The sequence below is a fragment of the Oncorhynchus mykiss genome, chromosome 3 (genome assembly GCF_057628025.1).
Source record: "Oncorhynchus mykiss isolate SJ-2025 chromosome 3, ASM5762802v1, whole genome shotgun sequence".
Classification (NCBI taxonomy): Eukaryota; Metazoa; Chordata; class Actinopteri; order Salmoniformes; family Salmonidae; genus Oncorhynchus; species Oncorhynchus mykiss.
Window position 1 is genome coordinate 77,415,953 of NC_143024.1, and position 19,694 is coordinate 77,435,646.

General features: G+C 43.4%; 1 protein-coding gene across 2 annotated transcripts; it reads left to right on the forward strand.

The window, feature by feature from the left end:
* Window positions 1–1,339: 1,339 nt before the first annotated feature.
* Window positions 1,340–19,222, forward strand: wars2 (tryptophanyl tRNA synthetase 2, mitochondrial). Of its 2 annotated transcripts, XM_090230190.1 has the most exons (7): window positions 1,340–1,463; window positions 5,807–5,904; window positions 9,354–9,611; window positions 15,119–15,199; window positions 15,788–15,870; window positions 15,985–16,103; window positions 18,548–19,222. In XM_090230190.1, the coding sequence occupies exons 1-7, from the start codon at window positions 1,448–1,450 to the stop codon at window positions 18,994–18,996; spliced, it is 1,104 nt and encodes a 367-aa protein (XP_090086316.1). In that variant the 5' UTR covers window positions 1,340–1,447; the 3' UTR covers window positions 18,997–19,222. The 2 variants fall into 2 exon arrangements, with proteins under 2 accessions (XP_090086316.1, XP_090086317.1); XM_090230191.1 differs by lacking the exon at window positions 5,807–5,904.
* Window positions 19,223–19,694: the final 472 nt, after the last annotated feature.

A 19,694-nucleotide genomic window follows, 5' to 3' on the forward strand; every position in this document is an offset into this window, starting at 1 on the left:
TTGGCACAAAATGGCCCTCGTTGTTTCTCCCTCCATTTTCCACAGATGGACTGTCTGAAAAGTCTGCCAAAAGTCTGTAGATGGCAGTGTACACTGTCAATGAAGGAAGGCCCATTCTTAATGCATTTACTTAAAAACTCTAATTTGACATGGGTGTTAATTTAACAAACCATGTGTGAAAAGAACAGAAGAGGACGATAACAAAAAGAGGGGATAAAACAAAACCCTCCTTCCCCGTACCAATAGAGATGAAGAGGAATAACCTGCAGACACACTTTGGTACTTTGAAACAAGGGGAGTAAATTCCTCTTGAGTGAGGGAGAGAAGGAGGAGAGGAGAGACAAACCTCAAGTGGGTGGCCAGGAAACGGGGCCAGAGGCTTCATTGGTGAAGCGGGAGAAACCAGCCAACACACACCAGGCCCATCACACACACACACACACACACACACACACACACACACACACACACACACACACCGCTAACTCAGATTGGAGAGGATCCCCACAGAGACCTGGTGCATTAGGAGCTCAGCGCCTCAGGAAATAATAATGAATATGGAATTATATTTGTGCAAATACAGCCAGATGTAAAGGTGGGGAAAACCAGGAGCAGATGTTGATTGGGGCAAAACAATGGGTTTGAACTCTGAGGACTTGGAGGATCGAGCGTGCCCTCCAAACGTGTGAAATCCAATCCACCTCAGCGTATAATCATATATATCGCCTCTTGTAATTAGGGAGGTATGGAGCAGAGTTCTGCAGCTGCTGGGGAAGTTTTAGGAGCTGGCTAGACACAACACCCGCCAATTAGACATAGGTTTCAGACAGAGAGGAAACCATACATGTCTGTCACACAACTATACATATGTATACATATATATGTCGGGTCTACTATACTGTGCCTTCCCAATACATACTAAAAATACAAAGACAAACAATATCATAGGAATTGAAAATGTAGATAATATACATAATATATAATGTATATAATATAATATACAGCATCTTCACATTTGCACTATTATAACTTTTAACTTATGTATGTCTATTTGTTAAATCAAATACTATTTTCCCACTTAAAAAAGTAGCTACATGTTTCTGAAAGGGTTTATCTATAGTAAAAGGGCTCGATTAAAACAATTTTACTGTGAAAAATATCTTACATTAGAGTAACTATATTATAGTAAATATTATATTATTGTATAATAATATTATATTAAATATGCAGGTTCCCCAGCCATCTCATACAACTCAAGTTAGTTCTCAAAAGGCACATTTCTGAGAGTAGCCGATATAGGAGTACATTATGAACGCGCTGTTTGGCCTATGTTAGCCACCGTAGTTTCTTATTCCAAGATGGCGCTCCCGATCAGGGGCAATGTGAAATATCTCCTTCAATTCATTCAAAAGAGTCGTTCTCCAAAAAGACTATTCTGCGCTGGACAATGTGCAGACGGAAAGGTAGTGTGTTTCAAATGCACATTTACTGTATATTGATTTGTTATTGTACACCTTGTATATAGCCTTGTTATTTTTTTGTGTTACCATTTCCTTTTCCAAATTGAGCTCGTAAGTGAACATTTCACAAAGATCCATTACACCTTTTCTATTCGGCGCATGTGACAAATCAAATTTGATTTGATATTATGTTTAGACCAGGAGATAACTGTAGGACGCTGTTTTTGACAGTTCATTTTCATGAAACAGTGCTAGTTGATGCAAGGCTTCCTGACATTATCTTGTTGGGAAAATGCATTGTTTATAAACGAAAACGATGTAGTTGATGTATTTAAATTTGCTCCCCCCCCCCCGCGTAGGCTGTATTAATTCAATGTTAGTGCTATAATAATTATGATTTCGATAGTTTGTATGAGTTCAATAATAGCAACTAGTAGTTGCCTACTATTATTTTCCTAGTGGTAAAATATTGAGATTATGAGCAATGTGGCTGTGTAGTATTATCCTGCCATTTGTCATATTTGATACAATAGTGCTTCACCACACGCCATTCATCCCGAACTACTTCAATCAACTTTTTAATCCATCACTCTTCAATTTCCTCAATCTAATTATTTGTTCAATTTCTTGTCTATCATGTAATTCAGATTTTAGCTGCGAATGTGTACAATATCAAATAAACCTAACTACTAAAAACCTTACACTTAAATAGGCAATTAATGTAGTAGTTTATGCTAGAATGGTGGTCACCAACTCTGGTCATGCAGGCTTTTGTTCTAACTCCCCACTAATGAACTCAATCAGCAAGCCCTCATGTGTATTAGTACTGGGCTGGAACAAAAGTCTGCACACTGAGTAGGCTATTTAGTAAGGCCATGTGTGAAATGCTCAGCAGTTGATAAAGCCTAGTGCTTTAGACTGCTGTTTCATGAGGAAATGTGTCCAAATTTAGAGGTCTATAATTATTACATATTTGATCTCCTTAAAATGCGTAATTTATTCTAGGATGGTTTACTATTTTGAGCTTGCGCTGCACCCTTGACTTGCAATGACACGAGCCCCCTTGGATAAATTAATAGACTGTTAAATCCAACAACAATCCGCTAACAATAGTTTGTGCGTTTTGGCACAGTAAGAATGCTAATTATTGTGTTACGACCGAGTTATTTTTTTAAACTGATGTACGAGCTGTGGGGCCTTAATGACTGGCCAGTGGTGCTGAGGAACGGAATGCGCGCTCACCGCCGCTGCATCTGTGTTTTGTTAAGGCTAAGTCTCTCGAGATTTTGGAGAGGTGTGTGCGCGCCGAGGCGGAAGGCTAGATGGAAGTGGAGGAACCGAAAGCATCATCACAGCAGTGCTTCATTACCTGAAATAACATCAGAAATGAAGTGTTGGTTTTCATTTGTTTAAATCTTCTCCAAACGTCGACGGCAGCGCGCAAATCCGGACACAATGCTCCGAGGTGTGATGTGCGTCAAGACATTGAGCTCGAAAAAGTGTGTTAAATCACAGAACCTCTGCAGACCAATAGAGATGAACTATAAACTGTCACTGATCTAGAGCAGCCCATGACGTTTGACTTGGCCTTTTATAAATCTGAGACTATTTAACACATTTTGTAGCTATATTTTCTTAGTAACCTATCCACACATACAATTTATAGTGAGATAGTTTAACTCTTGTGTTTACACAGCTCCGTCAGTCTACAAAGTCGTGGAAAATTATGGAACCTTTAAATACTAAGGTCGTATTGTTGAAGTATAGGTGAAGATCTATATTATAGCTCGATTGACATTTAATGTTCCCGCATTCACGGAGACTGCATACATGGTAAACGGTGCATCTGTCTACTCGTTTGGAAATGACCTTTAACGTAAATAGTTAAATGTATTAACACATTTTCTTTAAATCTGCAATATGTACATTTTTGGGAGACCTGACCAAATTCACATAGAAATGTGAATTATAGATCTGTCAGGGTAGCTTAGTGGTTAGTGTTGGACTAGTAACTGAAAAGTTGCAAGTTCAAATCCCCGAGCTGACAAGGTAAAAATCTGTTGTTCGGCCCCTGAACAGGCAGTTAACCCACTGTTCCTAGGCCGTCATTGAAAATAAGAATTTGTTCATAACTGACTTGCCTAGTTAAATAAAGGTCAAATAAAATAAAAAATAAAATTGAAAGCAAATCTAAAAAGCAGTAGATCTGTTCATTGTGCTATTCTATGCTTCCTGCTCTTAAGTTTAGTTTTGCTTTGGATTTTGTACACCAGCTGAAGATACAATATTTTTGGTTATTGAAAGGATATTTCACAGCAGTTTAGATGGTAGAATAATTCTCTACAATTGCTTGTTTTGTCACAGAAAGTGAAATAAGGCAAACTATTCAAATTTTAGCAACCAGGAAATGGCGTAGCGATTTTGTACCTTTTTGAAGTATTTTGCAGCATGAGAATGTGTGCAGTTGATGCACTTGAATGTACAGCTGGCCAGAGAAGGCCATAATGGTGCATCTATTTTAGGCTAGGGTGTGGTGTAGCAGAACTGATATTACATTCGTTGTTAGGGGCAGAGAGCGAGTAACCTGAGTACAGACTTGTGGCAGCAGCTTTGGGCAGCCATGATTCCTCCTAGCATTGTGTAACATGGTATTCCCTCCCTTCCTCTCTGTCCGCTCCTTAACTTGTCTGTGCTCCTAATGGCTGATATCAGTCATCTCAACCCCACGCTCCAGGAAGAAGGAAGTGACTTCTAATTCGCCTCTGCTCTGCTCAGTTCCAAGTTCACTCACTGTGGTGTCAGCTAAAACCATTAGAGCAGCTCCCTAGCCCCACACAACCGGGAAAGGGGAACAGGGAAACATCATGGACTTCAAGTTGAGTACATTCATTAATTGCTCTATTTATTTGAAACTGTCAGAAAAACCCTCTAATTCTCACCAGTCTCCTCCATCCTGGATAATTAGGTGTGTCAAAGGCCTGCTAGGCTCACCAATGCTTTGCAAATCAGCCATTTGTCCAAACTCCCCCGAATGTCAGCATTTCTTTCTCTCTTCGATGTACCTAAACTGAATTGCAGAATAAGTCTGTCTCTAATATGTCTATGTTAATACCCAGGGAGCCTTAAAAGCTTTCCAATCCCATGTCTTAATCTGTGGAGACCCAGACGTTGGACAGAAGGTCTGATGGTTTTTAATTAAGATGTATCTGGAATCGTGCTTTTGGGCCGCGCTCAAGTCAACAGACGCTGCGTGTGTTTCCTGGCAGAGGTTGGCCCTGGCTTCAGTGTTACCATCATTATAGATTGAATAATTTATGAAGTGTCTCCAGGTTATTTTTGCTGTGTTTATGGTATTATTATTTCTAGTCTGTGGAGTAAAATTACACCACTCCATCATTAACTCATTCAGCCATCTTTTTATAGGCAAATTTAAAACACTCATTACTTAATGCAATGGCCTATTAATGGTATCAAATGCTGTTGACAAGGACCTAATTTATCCAATGTCTTGATTTGTCCATGGTGTGCCCAACAAAGCTGTAGCTGTAATGGCTTAGCTAGGCCAGGCCCGTAGCTGTATCGGCTTAGCTAGGCCAGGCCCGTAGCTGTATCGGCTTAGCTAGGCCAGGCCCGTAGCTGTATCGGCTTAGCTAGGCCAGGCCCGTAGCTGTATCGGCTTAGCTAGGCCAGGGCTTTATTGGGTAGGCATTAAGCTTGGTCTGATGTCCGACTGTAGCCATAGCTCTGTATTGGAGTAGTCCTGTGCTGGGCTGCCTCCTGGTTATTTTTGGAGTGCTGTCGGTCTCTGTCTGCGGGGAGCACTGTTTTTGAAGGGCCTCCAGTCCCATTAATCAGCCGGGGGACCCCATGGCCGTGGGGTCCCTGTCCCGCCTCACTGACACATTCTGTTCCTCTCTCCCTTCTCCTCCCCGCTTTCTGCACAGTATGAAGCACAGAGGAACCTCATCAATCTCACCTGTCCCACACGTCAACCACAGATTTAATCAAACGCTCCGTTTGGGCACCCCACTCCTCCATCCATACCCCTCACAACCCCTTTTTAGAGAACAAATAATCTCTCTTTCACCCAGACCTACCTTCTTTCCCTCTCTGGCTTCTACGTTGCTCTCCTTCACTTTAACTTCTCTCGGTTTTTTAATATCTTCCTTCTCGCTTTCATTCTACCCCTGTGTTTTCTCTGTGATCATTCACACTTTGTGATCTGATACAGGCTATACACACACACACTGCCCTATCACCCTCTAAAAGTGAGGGTGTACATTAAACACCATTTCCTGCTCAATAGCTCACTGAAGTGGGACTCTGTTGGTCGCCTGCCTTAACAGGTCCCTATGCGAGAGTGGGATGGAGAGAAAGAGGGATGATGGAGAGGGGGGAGACGAAGGAGGTGGTGGGAGCGGCAGGACCGAGGCCTGTTTTAGAGGTTGGTTCAGCATGGTTTCTGTGTTTAATGGGATGCCTGGGGTGAGGGTGAACACTGAACCCTGTGTGTCTGTCTCAGTGGGAGACCGAGAGGGACTAAGGCAAACGGACACAAGGACCAGAGAGCATCTAATCCCCACCGCTTAGGCCCAGCTCGAACCTTCCCATGCTGTGACGGATCTGGTCCCACGGAGGGGCTGACGGTACCCTGTGGAGGTGGCCGGTGCCCCCGGTGGAGACTCTGAGAAGTGTTGAAATTGGCATGGTGAAGTTGTGGCCACTGCAGGGGCCGGTCCTCTGGAAGCCCTGTGAGGGGAATGTCAGTGAGCCACTCTCATATGATGTGTGAGGAGAAAAGAAAATCAGTTTCCCAGCCTCTTGCCCAATGGCAATCAAGCTACTCCAGTGATTTATGGTGTTGGCTAGCTGGACACAGACTTAGACAGACAGGCTGCAAGTCAGCAGCCAGTCAACTCAACTGAGATTGGAAGTCCACCTAGATGAAGTAGCTCAAGTGACGTAGACCTACACAACATGCTTGGAGGACTGTCAGGAAAGCAGACTCTTCTTTTTGTGGTAACTTGGAGGACTTCCCTTTGGAAGGCCTTTGAGAGCACAATCCTTCATTCAATTAAAAATGATTTCTCTCTATCCCGTTGTAAAGCAATATATTTGTCATCTTTTAAACATTCCAGTGGAAAGATGTCACAGCACTGTACTTTGCACACAATTAATAAGGATTTCTGGCATTCCTCTTTACACATATGCTGTGATCCACATGTGGTCTGGGGGAAACTAGGAGGAGAATTTGGGGAGGAGAGTTGTGCTGTTCTGTTGAATTTAGGCCACAGGTCTTCTCTGGTTAAATAAGTCATAAAGAAAACACTTTTTCTAATTAACTGAATCTTTTCCAAAACTTCCATCGATGATTGTTGATGTTTTTCTGCTTAATAGAAGCCGTGCGTTGCATTTCTGTAATGTCATTAGTGTGGTTTCGATGTCAGATGTGATTCACTTTTTCCATCTGTGATGAGTTCTGTCATATTCCTGCTGTGCGCACACACACACACACACAACCTCCATCCATCCCTCAGTTTATTTCCATCATTCTCTTACACACTCACACCTGTTATACGAACACGCATCCCGGAAAGTGTCTGTGATTGTGGAAACATGGCCTGAAAGTATACGTAACCCTTCTAGCTGTTGGCGTTAGTCACACTCGGTGTGTAATGTAATCACCATATGTTAGATGTGGATGAAGAAACCTTTCGTCACCTAGGCTACGCTGTGGTAGGACAGCATCGTACCCCTCATAGTAAAATATGAGTAGAGGTTACCGATGCTGCTACGTGTCATCAACAGGCCCACAGCGGGTGGGAGAGAGGATGAGACGCACAGAGAGAGGGCGAGACAGGTTAAGGGGATTTGGTTACGAATGGGAGAGTTATTCTGCATCGTTGACTATTCACCTAGCATCTGGTCATTTCAGTTCCTCAAAGAACAGCCGCTTTCATGTTAAATTTTTGCCTTAATTATCCCGATTTATTGTCGCGTTGTCAACATTTAGCATACTTTCCTACGTATCTTAATGTATTTCCTCAACTGTAGTCGCACATGTTAAAGAAAGTTTTAGAATTTTCTCTGACCAAATGCTAAACTGAGCAGAGGTGTCAGGCAGGCGTCTGTGATGTGTGAGCCTGATTACCCAGTGGCTAGTTAGCAGTTAGCGTTTACTCTGTTAGTCTGCGATTGTCTCAAATAACACCATTACCATGTCTGCATGGCTAATAGCCTCCCCCAGGGTGAGAGTAGGGGGGGTGCATTTGGCATGTCAACGCGAGGTGAGAACACATGAGCCATATTCAGGCCGTCCACACCCAAATCACTCCTGACACCTCTGAAGGGGCCCTCAGCATCAATGGCTCTCTGCTGAAATTACCGCCTCAGTAATAATGACATAAGCACCCAGTTCCTTCCTGCTGGCGCTGAGTGCTTGCCCCGTACTGACCTGGAATCTGATCCCAGAGGGCTGGTCTCAGAGCAGTTATCTGATCCCCTAGGCCGAACAGACAGGCGACAAACAGGATGGGACTGGTCTAGGAACTGCTGTTATCTTATCCCAGAGGCTGTGGAAGGCTGTCTGTCCATCACAGAAACTGATTGGGATTCAGACTACTGCTGCTGTTTGCTGAACGTACAAGAAATCCTTTTAGTGTTTTGGTTTTCTGATTAGTTATGATAACCCAAAATACTGTACAATTACCTGCACAATATCTGAGAGTAAGTTCCTAAAGATTTGTCAAGATAAAGAATTTCGGGCCTCCCGGGTGGCATTGTGGTCTAGGGCACTGCATCGTAGTAGGGATATCCTTGTCTCATCGCGCACTAGCGACTCCTGTGGCGGGCCGGGCGCTGTGCACGGTGTTTCCTCCGACACATTGGTGCGGCTGGCTACCGGTTGGATGCGCGCTGTGTTAAGAAGCAGTGCGGGTTGTGTTTTGGAGGATGCATGGCTTTCGACCTTTGTCTCCCAAGCCCGTACGGGAGTTGTAGCGATGAGACGATGGTAACTACCAATAAAAAAGATAAAGAATTTCAAAGATTGCAGCTCAAGTTACACAGCAAGGGATTTCAACCCAATTTTGTTGTTTGCAAGGTATCCAGAATTGATTTTATGACACCTGTTTTCGCTTGTGGTGTGAAGGGTAGTGCACCGATACAATTTCAAGCACTGTGTATAACCAAAACTCACAGGCATAGCAGAGTCAGCAGACAGTCCCTCCTAACATACTAAAACAAAATGTTTACGCTTTTCTGCTGAACAGCAGTGCTGTATAATATATTTAGCCAAGAAACCCCTCAAGTCATAAGTGAAGTTCCAGGTCCCCTTCCATGCCACCTCCATACCGCAGTATTTGGTGCAGGCCTGGCACAATGTCATATCTAGTAGGAATGGACCAAGGGCAGAACCTAGCAGACTTTATCGATGCCATGGATCAATGGAGTAAGTCAAAGCCAGACCTGAGCATGACAGAACCCAGCAGAACCAGAAACACTATTTACCCACAGATCAGAAAGGGAAGAGTGATCTCTCTCTTTTAGAGGGGAAAGGGCCCATTCCATGGCTTTAAAATAAGGCCTTTGTTTCTGATACACTTTGGTTTATGGTGATCTTGAGTATGACCTCTCTCTCTCTCTCCCAAATTTGATTTGTGCTCTGACTATATACCTACACTTAATAGGAGGAGTCTTTTTAATTACTCTTATTGGTTTGATAGCCTGCCCTGCTTTCATTGGCAGTTTGTAGTTGTTCATGCTCTGGCCTCATTGGCTCATTTCGTTGGCTGTTCTGTTCTCCCACTGACTGTTAGAGGTGCTAGCTATGGAGATAATTCAGCATCTCAATAACAGCTCATCAATGAAAATCAAATCTCTCTTCCACCCCAGGAGCCTCCAGGTGGGCGTGTGTTCTCAGGAATCCAGCCCACGGGTGTGCCCCACCTGGGGAACTACCTTGGGGCTCTGGAGAGCTGGGTGTCCCTGCAGAACCAGTACCCCTCAGTGCTCTACAGCATAGTGGACCTGCATGCCATCACCCAGCCCCAGGACCAAGCCCTGCTGCGGGTTAACATACTGGACATGGCTGCCAGCCTGCTGGCCTGTGGCATCAACCCAGAGACATCTATCCTCTTCCAACAGTCACAGGTTAGTCAGACACGCACACACACAGACCACCATACACCTGCAATAGTGTTCACCCCCCCCCCTCCCCACACACACACTGCTCTATTAAGAGTTTGAACCTACACTACCAGTCAAAAGTTTGGACACCTACTCATTCAAGGGTTTTTCTTTATTTGTACTATTTTCAACATTGTAGAAAAATGGTGAAGACATCACAACTATGAAATAACACATATGGAATCATGTAGTAACCAAAAAAGTGTTAAACAAATCAAAATGTATTTGAGATTCTTTAACCTCCCTGGGATTTGTGGGACGCTAGCGTTTCACAGCCAGTGAAATTGCAGGGCGCCAAATTCAAACAACAGAAATCTCATAATTAAAATTCCTCGAACATACAAGTATTATACATCATTTTAAAGATAAACTTCTTGTTAATCCAACCACAGTGTCTGATTTTAAGATTGATTTACGGCAAAAGCACACCATGCGATTTGTTAGGACAGAGCCTAGCCACAAAAAAACAGACATTTTCCAGCCAAGGAGAGGGTTCACAAAAGTCAGAAATAGCAATTAACTAAATCGCTAACCTTTGATCTTCATCTGGTGGCACTCCCAGGACTCCATGTTACACAATAAATGTTTGTTTTGTTTTCAATAAAGTCCCTCTTTATGTCCAAAAACCTCAGTTTAAATTGGCGCATTGTCTCAAATAACATCTGGTGAAATTGCAGAGCCAAATCAAATTACAGAAATACTCATCATAAATATTGATGAAAGATACAAGTGTTATACACGGGTTTAAATAAACTTCTTGTTAATCCAGCCGCTGTATTATCTGAGGATAGCACCCCATCAAACAAACACAGACAATCATATTTCATCCCGCCAGGCGCGACACAAAACTCAGAAATAACGATATAATTCATGCCTTACCTTTGAAGATCTTCTTTTGTTGGCACTCCAATATGTCCCATAAACATCACAAATGGTCCTTTTGTTCGATTAATTCTGTCGTTATAGCTCCAAAATGTCCATTTATTTGGTGCGTTTGATCCAGAAAAACACCGGTTCTAACTCGCACAACATGACTACAAAATATCTAATAAGTTACCTGTAATCTTTGTCCAAAAATTTCAAACAACTTTCCTAATACAACTTTAGGTATTTTTCAATGTAAATAATCGATAAAATTTAAGATGGGATAAACTGCGTTCAATAGCGGATAAAAACAAAGTGGAGCGAGCTTTCAGGTCACGCGCCCCAACCACAACAGTACACTTCACTCGACCCTCGTTCTGAACAGGGCTGCTGCTTCATTTCTCAAAGGAAAAACATCAACCAATTTCTAAAGACTGTTGACATCCAGTAGAAGCGATAGGAATTGCAAGCAACTGCCTTAAAATTCTAGATTCCCATTGAAAAAATATTGAAAAGAGAGTGACCTCAACAAATTTCCTGGTTGGTTTGTCCTCTGGGTTTCGCCTGCCAAATAAGTTATGTTATACTCCGAGACATCATTCAAACAGTTTTAGAAACTTCAGTGTTTTCTATCCACATCTACTAATAATATGCATATCCTAGCTTCTGGGCCTGAGTAGCAGGCAGTTTACTTTGGGAACACTTTTCATCCGGACGTGAATATACTGCCCCCTAGCCTAGAGAGGTTAAAGTAGCCACCCTTTGCCTTTGACAGCTTTGCACACCCTTGGCATTCTCTCAACCAGCTTCATGAGGTAGTCACCTGGAATGCATTTCAATTAACAGGTGTGCCTTAAGTTAATTTGTGGAATTTTGTTCCTCGATGCGTTTGAGCCAGTCAGTTGTGTTGTGACAAGGTAGGGGTGGTATACCAAAGAAAGCCCTTTTTGGTAAAATACCAATTCCATATTATGGAAAGAACAGCTCATAAGCAAAGAGAAATTACAGTCCATCATTACTTTAAGACATGAAGGTCAGTCAATCTGGACAATTTCAAGAACTTTGCAAGTCTTCAAGTGCAGTCACAAAACCATCAAGCTCTATGATGAAACTGGCTCTCATGAGGACCGCCACAGGAAAGGAAGACCCAGAGTTACCTCTACTGCAGAGGATAAGCATGAATCAGGCCTTCATGGTCAAATTGCTGCAAAGAAACCACTACTAAAGGACACTAATAAGAAGAGACTTGCTTGGGCCAAGAAACACAAGCAATGCACATTAGACCGGTGGAAATCTGTCCTTTGGTCTGATGAGTCAATTTTAGATTTTTGGTTCCAACCGCTGTGTCTTTGTGAGATGCAGAGTAGATGAACGGATGATCTCCGCATGTGTGGTAAGCACCTGAAGCATGGAGGAGGTATGGGGGTGTTTTGCTGGTGACACTAAGTGATTTATTTAGAATTCAAGGCACACTTAACTAGCATGGCTACCACAGTATTCTGCAGTGATACGCCGTCCCATTTGATTTGGCTTAGTGGGACTATCATTTGTTTTTCAACAGGACAATGACCCAACACACTTCCAGGCTGTATAAGGGCTATTTGACCAAGAAGGAGAGTGATGGAGTGCTGCATCAGATGAGCTGGCCTCCACAATCATCCGACCTCAACCCAATTGAGATGAGTTGGACCTTAGAGTGAAGGTCAAGCAGCCAACATGTGCTCAGCATATGTGGGAAGTCCTTCAAGACTGTTGGAAAATCATTCCAGGTGAAGCTGGTTGAGAGAATGCCAAGAGTGTGCAAAGCTGTTATCAAGGCAAATGGTGGCTATTTGAAGAATCTCAAATTTAAAATATCTTTTGATTTAACACTTTTGGTTACTACATGATTCCATATGTGTTCGTAGTTTTGATGTCTTCCCTATTATTCTACAATGTAGAAAATAGTAAAATTAAAGAAAAACCCTTGAATGACTAGTTGTGTCCAAACTTTTGACTGATACTCTACATTCTTATGTGGTTTACAAACCGGTAGAAAAGCTGAGAGTGTTTTTGTGACTTGGCGGTCTGAGCAGGCTGCCTTGGATCTGTTTCCCAGCATGTCAACAAGAGACTGAGCTGGAGCAGCGGCCATTTTGGAACGTATGTTTTACCATGGCAAGCTCAATGTTTACGTAATGCAGCAGCTTTAAAACTCTTATTCTATCACTCTGATCCTTATCTTTGTGTGCTCTGCAAATTCACAGGGATTAGGAAAACGCATTCACAGAACACCGTTTACTTCAGAGGAAACAACATGAAGGGGGGATAATGATAGATTAACCATATGCACCACCACTTCAACAGATCAGTTTCAGGGAGGTGTTAGGAATAGAAGTGAATCATGACATTTTATTTTCCCTGGACACCTAAATTGTGTGTTTGTGTGGCTATCTCTGGAAATGCCTTGTCTGTTTTGATAGTGTGATATTCTGTGATTTTCCTCACACACACACACACACAGCCCTATTTTTATTCCCGTTTAGTTTCATGCCACATATCTTGGCAGCGAAGGGGACCTCCCATCGAACACATGAGCCGGAGTCTGTTCCACATGTACAAATACCACTACCACCCAAAGAAAACACTTGACTTCATTGAAAAAGTGGTTACAAGCCGAAATCAATAGTGTCTTAAGGGAAGGGCCCTCATCTTGAGAATGGAAAAGTGTGTGTGTGTGTGTGTGTGTGTGTGCGCGAAAGAAAGACCATAGTAAAGTTAGACCCTTTCTTACTGGAATAACAGCAGCAGATCGACAAAGCTGTGAGTTTTATAGGAATATCTTGGCTCCCACCCGCTAATGAAATGAAAGAGCTGTTGATCTACTGTGTAATGACTAAATCAGTCGTCCTATAATGACATAGTCCATAACATTAATAGTAGGGTCTTTGTTTCAGTTACTACGAAAAAAGATCACATTCAATATGAATGCAGTTGTTCATTATGAACCTTCTAAAAATTATTTTATTGAAACTAGAGCAGTGTCAGTGTGTCCCTCACTCTGCTGTCATCAACCTCTTATCTCACATTCATCGTCTGGCTGGAATTCTCTACTTAGATTAATTCAGTTTAAAGTCCTGGTTTAGTTCTGTGCTGTCCTAAATTTAAATCAGACTCTTTAGAATCAGTTTTAAATGGAGAGGGATGGCAGCCACTTTGCCAGTGCCAATAAACTTTAATTCTCTGAAGCAGAATTTTTTTTTTTCACACCAATGAGTCGTTGGCCAGGCCCATTGATTTTAGAGAGGACCATGTCAGAAAGAGAGAAGCATCGGATGGTTGTAGCCTTGTGCAGAGAGGGAGTCATTAAACCAGCCCTGCTAAGGCTTAGGTTATTGGAGTTATTTAATGGCTCTAATGCCTTGATACCGATGTATAATGGAGTATGGCTATTGGCAAAAGAGCACCTGCTAAGGCGTGCAGACTCAGAGAGGGGGGGTGGGGGGAATCCAGTGTAGTTCCTATCTCTGCCACATGGTGGGGCTAGGCGTCACCCCCACTTGTCCCCAGAGAATCTGAAAGGTTTTTAGTTACAGTATGTTTTGTAGTGGTGGAGAAGTAGCCTGGCTGACTTGACCCATGGGTCAACAAGACTAATGGAGAAGAGACTTTGATTTTAATTTTACAGGTAGGCTTTGTCTAACCCCTTACACTTGGCCTATAGGGATACATTGAAATATTTATTACAGAGGAAATATGGAAGCATATGCATAACCATGCTCTCCTAACTGTCCCAATGAGGAACTAGAGCAAGCACACTTTTGGAACACAGCCCTACATCCGTCTTTACACAATTACTGTTTGCGCAATCCGAAAACAATCTATTATATAACGCAATCTGAGTCAGGTGGGCATAATTTGAAAGCTTGTTCTATTGCCAACATGACTAGCTAAGTTCTAAAATACGATCTTAGTGTCAGGCTTTCGCAAGGCATTCAGAGAAGCAGATCGTAATAGAATGGAGTCATGAGTCCATATGTGTGATCCATGGCAAATGTTCTTAGCAAACAGGCTCGTTCTGTTCAGGACAACCCAGAGTATAACGGCATGTCATCTTGTAACTGTACATCAGACATAGTGATCATAAATGGTGACACTGTATATTACATGCGCTTTATGATATGGAAATGTGAAGTGCACATTTGGACTCATGGGTGTTTGGCATGCTTGAATGACATCAAAGCGGTATTTATTATAATCCTCAACTTATCTTTCAAAAGATATAGAGCCCTTGTAATTTACAGCATTTCCTTCACCCAGACCTAAGACAATGTTGCCAAATTAGCCGGAGGATGGGGGCAACATCTTGATGTGTGCGGTGCTAAAGTTCAGAACGTCTGTCATTCAAAACCCATACGGAGCTGTGAAGCGCAGAGCCTGAGCTCTGACGTCATGTATAGCATGTTACTGTACAGACACTGCGTTCCAATTCCTGTGCTTATCTATGTCCAAATCTTTCATTTTTCAACCCGTATACGGATACGATTGGAAAAGACTACAGACAAACAATATTTGGGCTTCAATTATGTTGACTGACTGGTTGTGATGTCTCTCCCTCTCTTCCACAGGTCTCTGAACACGCTGAACTGTCCTGGATCCTAGGCTGTCTTACCAGTATGCCTCGACTCAGACATCTGCCTCAGTGGAAGGTACAGAACGTCTTGGGAATGCTGTGGACTTTGAAATACAGTGGTAGAACCACTGAATGACTTTACTTGGGGACAAATCATGAGTTTTTGTAAATTATACATTGATTTCAAATGGAGAATTGTGCTGCACTCAGTAAATGGGAAAATTGTGCTGATAAGTACAATTATTTAGTCAAGTTACAAATGGTGGAAAAGTCAATGCTTTTCTTCCATCTTCCTCCATTTTCAGCGTCCTGACTATTGTTTTAGTCCTGTTTGTTTCTCATACCTCACCTGCCAGATCTGTTTTATCGTTCTCATAATGACAGTGATTTCCCTGGCCACATGCAGTTTTACTAGGATGCCAGAGGGAAGGAAGGGACAGCCAGCAGTGTTCTGGTTCTACTCAGAAAACACCTTTTGTTTACTCAACCGATGAGTTCATGTCAAACGTGGCAGAAAATGTCCCTTGAATTCAGCCATGTTGGGTTTGTGGGAGCACTCTTAAAAATAACCCAACACGTTTTTCTTTTCTTGTTCCCTCTCTCCCCCTCCTTTAATTTCTCTTCCTGCTCTCTCTCCGTCTCTCTTTCTATCCCCTCTCCCCAGATGAAGAGTAAACAGAGGAATGAGGGGAGTGTGGGGCTGTACACTTACCCCGTCCTGCAGGCTGCAGATATTCTCCTCTACAAGTGAGCTCAGTCTCTACAGTACCACATTGTGTCTGTGTGTTGCTGCTGCCTCAAATTAATAAAATATTTAAGACAACGTTTAGTAAGTTTGGGTTTTCTCCTTTGTTCTGACAGGTCCACTCACGTCCCAGTAGGAGAAGATCAGGTTCAACATCTGGAGCTGGCTCAGGACCTGGCCCGCATTTTCAACAACACCTACGGAGACTTCTTCCCTGAGCCACGTGCTCTGCTTAGTAAGTCAGCACACTGTATGATCATTGGTTATATTTGCAGGCAGAGTACTCAACATTTCTCTCGCTCTCTGTTTCTCATACACGTCCAGATGCAAATATATACACATACAGAAAGACACATGGCCAGCATGTTCTACTGATGGAGCCTGACAGAAAGACACATGGCCAGCATGTTCTACTGATGGAGCCGGACAGAAAGACACATGGCCAGCATGTTCTACTGATGGAGCCTGACAGAAAGACACATGGCCAGCATGTTCTACTGATGGAGCCTGACAGAAAGACACATGGCCAGCATGTTCTACTGATGGAGCCTGACAGAAAGACACATGGCCAGCATGTTCTACTGATGGAGACTGACAGAAAGACACATGGCCAGCATGTTCTACTGATGGAGCCTGACAGAAAGACACATGGCCAGCATGTTCTACTGATGGAGACTGACAGAAAGACACATGGCCAGCATGTTCTACTGATGGAGACTGACAGAAAGACACATGGCCAGCATGTTCTACTGATGGAGCCTGACAGAAAGACACATGGCCAGCATGTTCTACGGATGGAGACTGACAGAAAGACACATGGCCAGCATGTTCTACTGATGGAGACTGACAGAAAGACACATGGCCAGCATGTTCTACGGATGGAGACTGACAGAAAGACACATGGCTAGCATGTTCTACTGATGGAGACTGACAGAAAGACATCTGGCCCGCATCTTCAACAACACCTACGGAGACTTCTTCCCTGAGCCACGTGCTCTGCTTAGTAAGTCAGCACACTGTATGATCATTGGTTATATTTGCAGGCAGAGTACTCAACATTTCTCTCGCTCTCTGTTTCTCATACACGTCCAGATGCAAATATATACACATACAGAAAGACACATGGCCAGCATGTTCTACTGATGGAGCCTGACAGAAAGACACATGGCCAGCATGTTCTACTGATGGAGCCTGACAGAAAGACACATGGCTAGCATGTTCTACTGATGGAGACTGACAGAAAGACACATGGCCAGCATGTTCTACTGATGGAGCCTGACAGAAAGACACATGGCCAGCATGTTATACTGATGGAGCCTGACAGAAAGACACATGGCCAGCATGTTCTACTGATGGAGCCTGACAGAAAGACACATGGCTAGCATGTTCTACTGATGGAGACTGACGAAGACACATGGCCAGCATGTTCTACTGATGGAGACTGACAGAAAGACACATGGCCAGCATGTTCTACTGATGGAGACTGACAGAAAGACACATGGCCAGCATGTTCTACTGATGGAGCCTGACAGAAAGACACATGGCCAGCATGTTCTACTGATGGAGCCTGACAGAAAGACACATGGCTAGCATGTTCTACTGATGGAGACTGACAGAAAGACACATGGCCAGCATGTTCTACTGATGGAGACTGACAGAAAGACACATGGCCAGCATGTTCTACTGATGGAGCCTGACAGAAAGACACATGGCCAGCATGTTCTACTGATGGAGCCTGACAGAAAGACACATGGCCAGCATGTTCTACTGATGGAGCCTGACAGAAAGACACATGGCCAGCATGTTCTACTGATGGAGCCTGACAGAAAGACACATGGTTAGCATGTTCTACTGATGGAGACTGACGAAGACACATGGCCAGCATGTTCTACTGATGGAGACTGACAGAAAGACACATGGCCAGCATGTTCTACTGATGGAGACTGACAGAAAGACACATGGCCAGCATGTTCTACTGATGGAGCCTGACAGAAAGACACATGGCCAGCATGTTCTACGGATGGAGACTGACAGAAAGACACATGGCCAGCATGTTCTACGGATGGAGACTGACAAAGACACATGGCCAGCATGTTCTACTGATGGAGACTGACAGAAAGACACATGGCCAGCATGTTCTCCATCATTATGGCCATCGCAAAAGCATAAGATATAACCAACCATGCGTGTAATGGGGCTTTGATTAAAGGACTGTTCCTGTCATTTTATCTGAGAACTAGAGTGATAATATATATTTTTTTTGGGGGGGGGTGCCCTGTCCTCAAGATGACTTGGTGTGTGTGTTGATGCTGTGTGTGTTGAGATGAATAGATGTGTGTGTATTACAGGGGTTGTCAGCAGTTTGACACCTGTCAATCATCAGCTGCGTCTTTGAAACCAAATCAAAGATGTCCTCTTAAATCACCCTGACACTAAGAGATTATCAGGATATGGACCCTCACACCCCCTCTTCACCCTCTATTACCACCCCCATGCACACTGGCTTCTCTGCTCACAGCATACTGCCAGGACCTGGTTCTTATGGTGACATTATTCAAAAGGGATTCATTTGAAGCAAGGATATCATGCATACATCCACCTTTAATAAGAGGCTATAGCTATATCGCTGCCTAACACAACCCAGCCTTAACAAGATCTATTCTCTTTCATCCCAATCAGGCTCCACGCGGAAGGTGAAATCCCTCCGTGACCCCTCCTCCAAGATGTCCAAATCAGACCCCCAGAAGATGGCCACTGTCAACCTCACCGACTCTCCCGACGACATCGTCCTCAAGATCCGCCGCTCCGTCACAGACTTCACCTCTGAGGTGACATTTGACCCTGAGGTTCGTCCGGGCGTGTCCAACCTGGTGCTGATTCATGCGGCAGTGGCGGGGTGCACAGTAGAGGAGGCAGTAGCGTGGGCCAAGGGGCTGGACACGGGAAAGTACAAACAGCTGGTAGCGGATGCCGTGGTGCAGCGGCTCACACCAATCAAGGAGGAGATTGAGAGGCTGAGGGGGGACAGGGGGCACCTGGAGAGGCTGCTGGCCCACGGAGCCCAGAGGGCCAGGGAGCTGGCTGCACCTGTACTCAAGGAGGTCCGCCACAGAGTAGGCTTCTGCTGAGGGGAAAGGGGGGGATCAAATTGCCTGTTTTCTATGGTTTGTCAATTAATTAATTTAATTTACTTCTGAATAATCCCAATCCAGAAAGTGTGTGTGTGTGTGTGACTGACTGTAAGATTGGCTATGGTGCTTGACTATGTGTTGTCATTTATGAGGCTCTGTGCCTTGTTTCATATTGCTGATAATGCTTTTTTTTATTATTTAAAGAATAAATATGTGCAATATACTCTGTGGGTTTCTCAAGCTCTATCACACACAACACACACACCTTCCCTTCATGGCCTTCATCAGACAGTCTGGGTAGTGAGTAGGCTAATGCCATGTCAATAGTAGGCATTCTGCCTGTTCAGTTGTGGGCTCTGGTCTATAGATGAAGATGGAACATGGAGAAGAGCTCAACCTCACTGTGATACTTGGATAGACTAACCTGCGATCTGGACTGCTTAGGATAATATTTTTACACTCTGTGGTTTATCCTGATATTTTCTCCCACAGTCCTGGTGATGAAAAACAACCCTCTGTGGGAGCTGGACAAATATGGCAGAAAATAGTCTATTCATAATAGCCTACAATGACTAAGGAGTAGGCTACCAAATTTAATACATGCAATATATTTATATATTCAAGGATCTTTCAGTATAAAACGTATAATATATTTTATAAGATCATTTTAATGTAATCTAATCTCGCATGAGAAA

Excerpts from the sequence above, each read along its gene's own strand:
- wars2 (XM_090230190.1), top strand. Across the intron at positions 5,905-9,353 it reads GACCGAGGCCTGTTTTAGAG|GAGCCTCCAGGTGGGCGTGT; the intron begins GTTGGTTCAGCA and ends CTTCCACCCCAG. Across the intron at positions 15,871-15,984 it reads GCAGATATTCTCCTCTACAA|GTCCACTCACGTCCCAGTAG; the intron begins GTGAGCTCAGTC and ends TTGTTCTGACAG.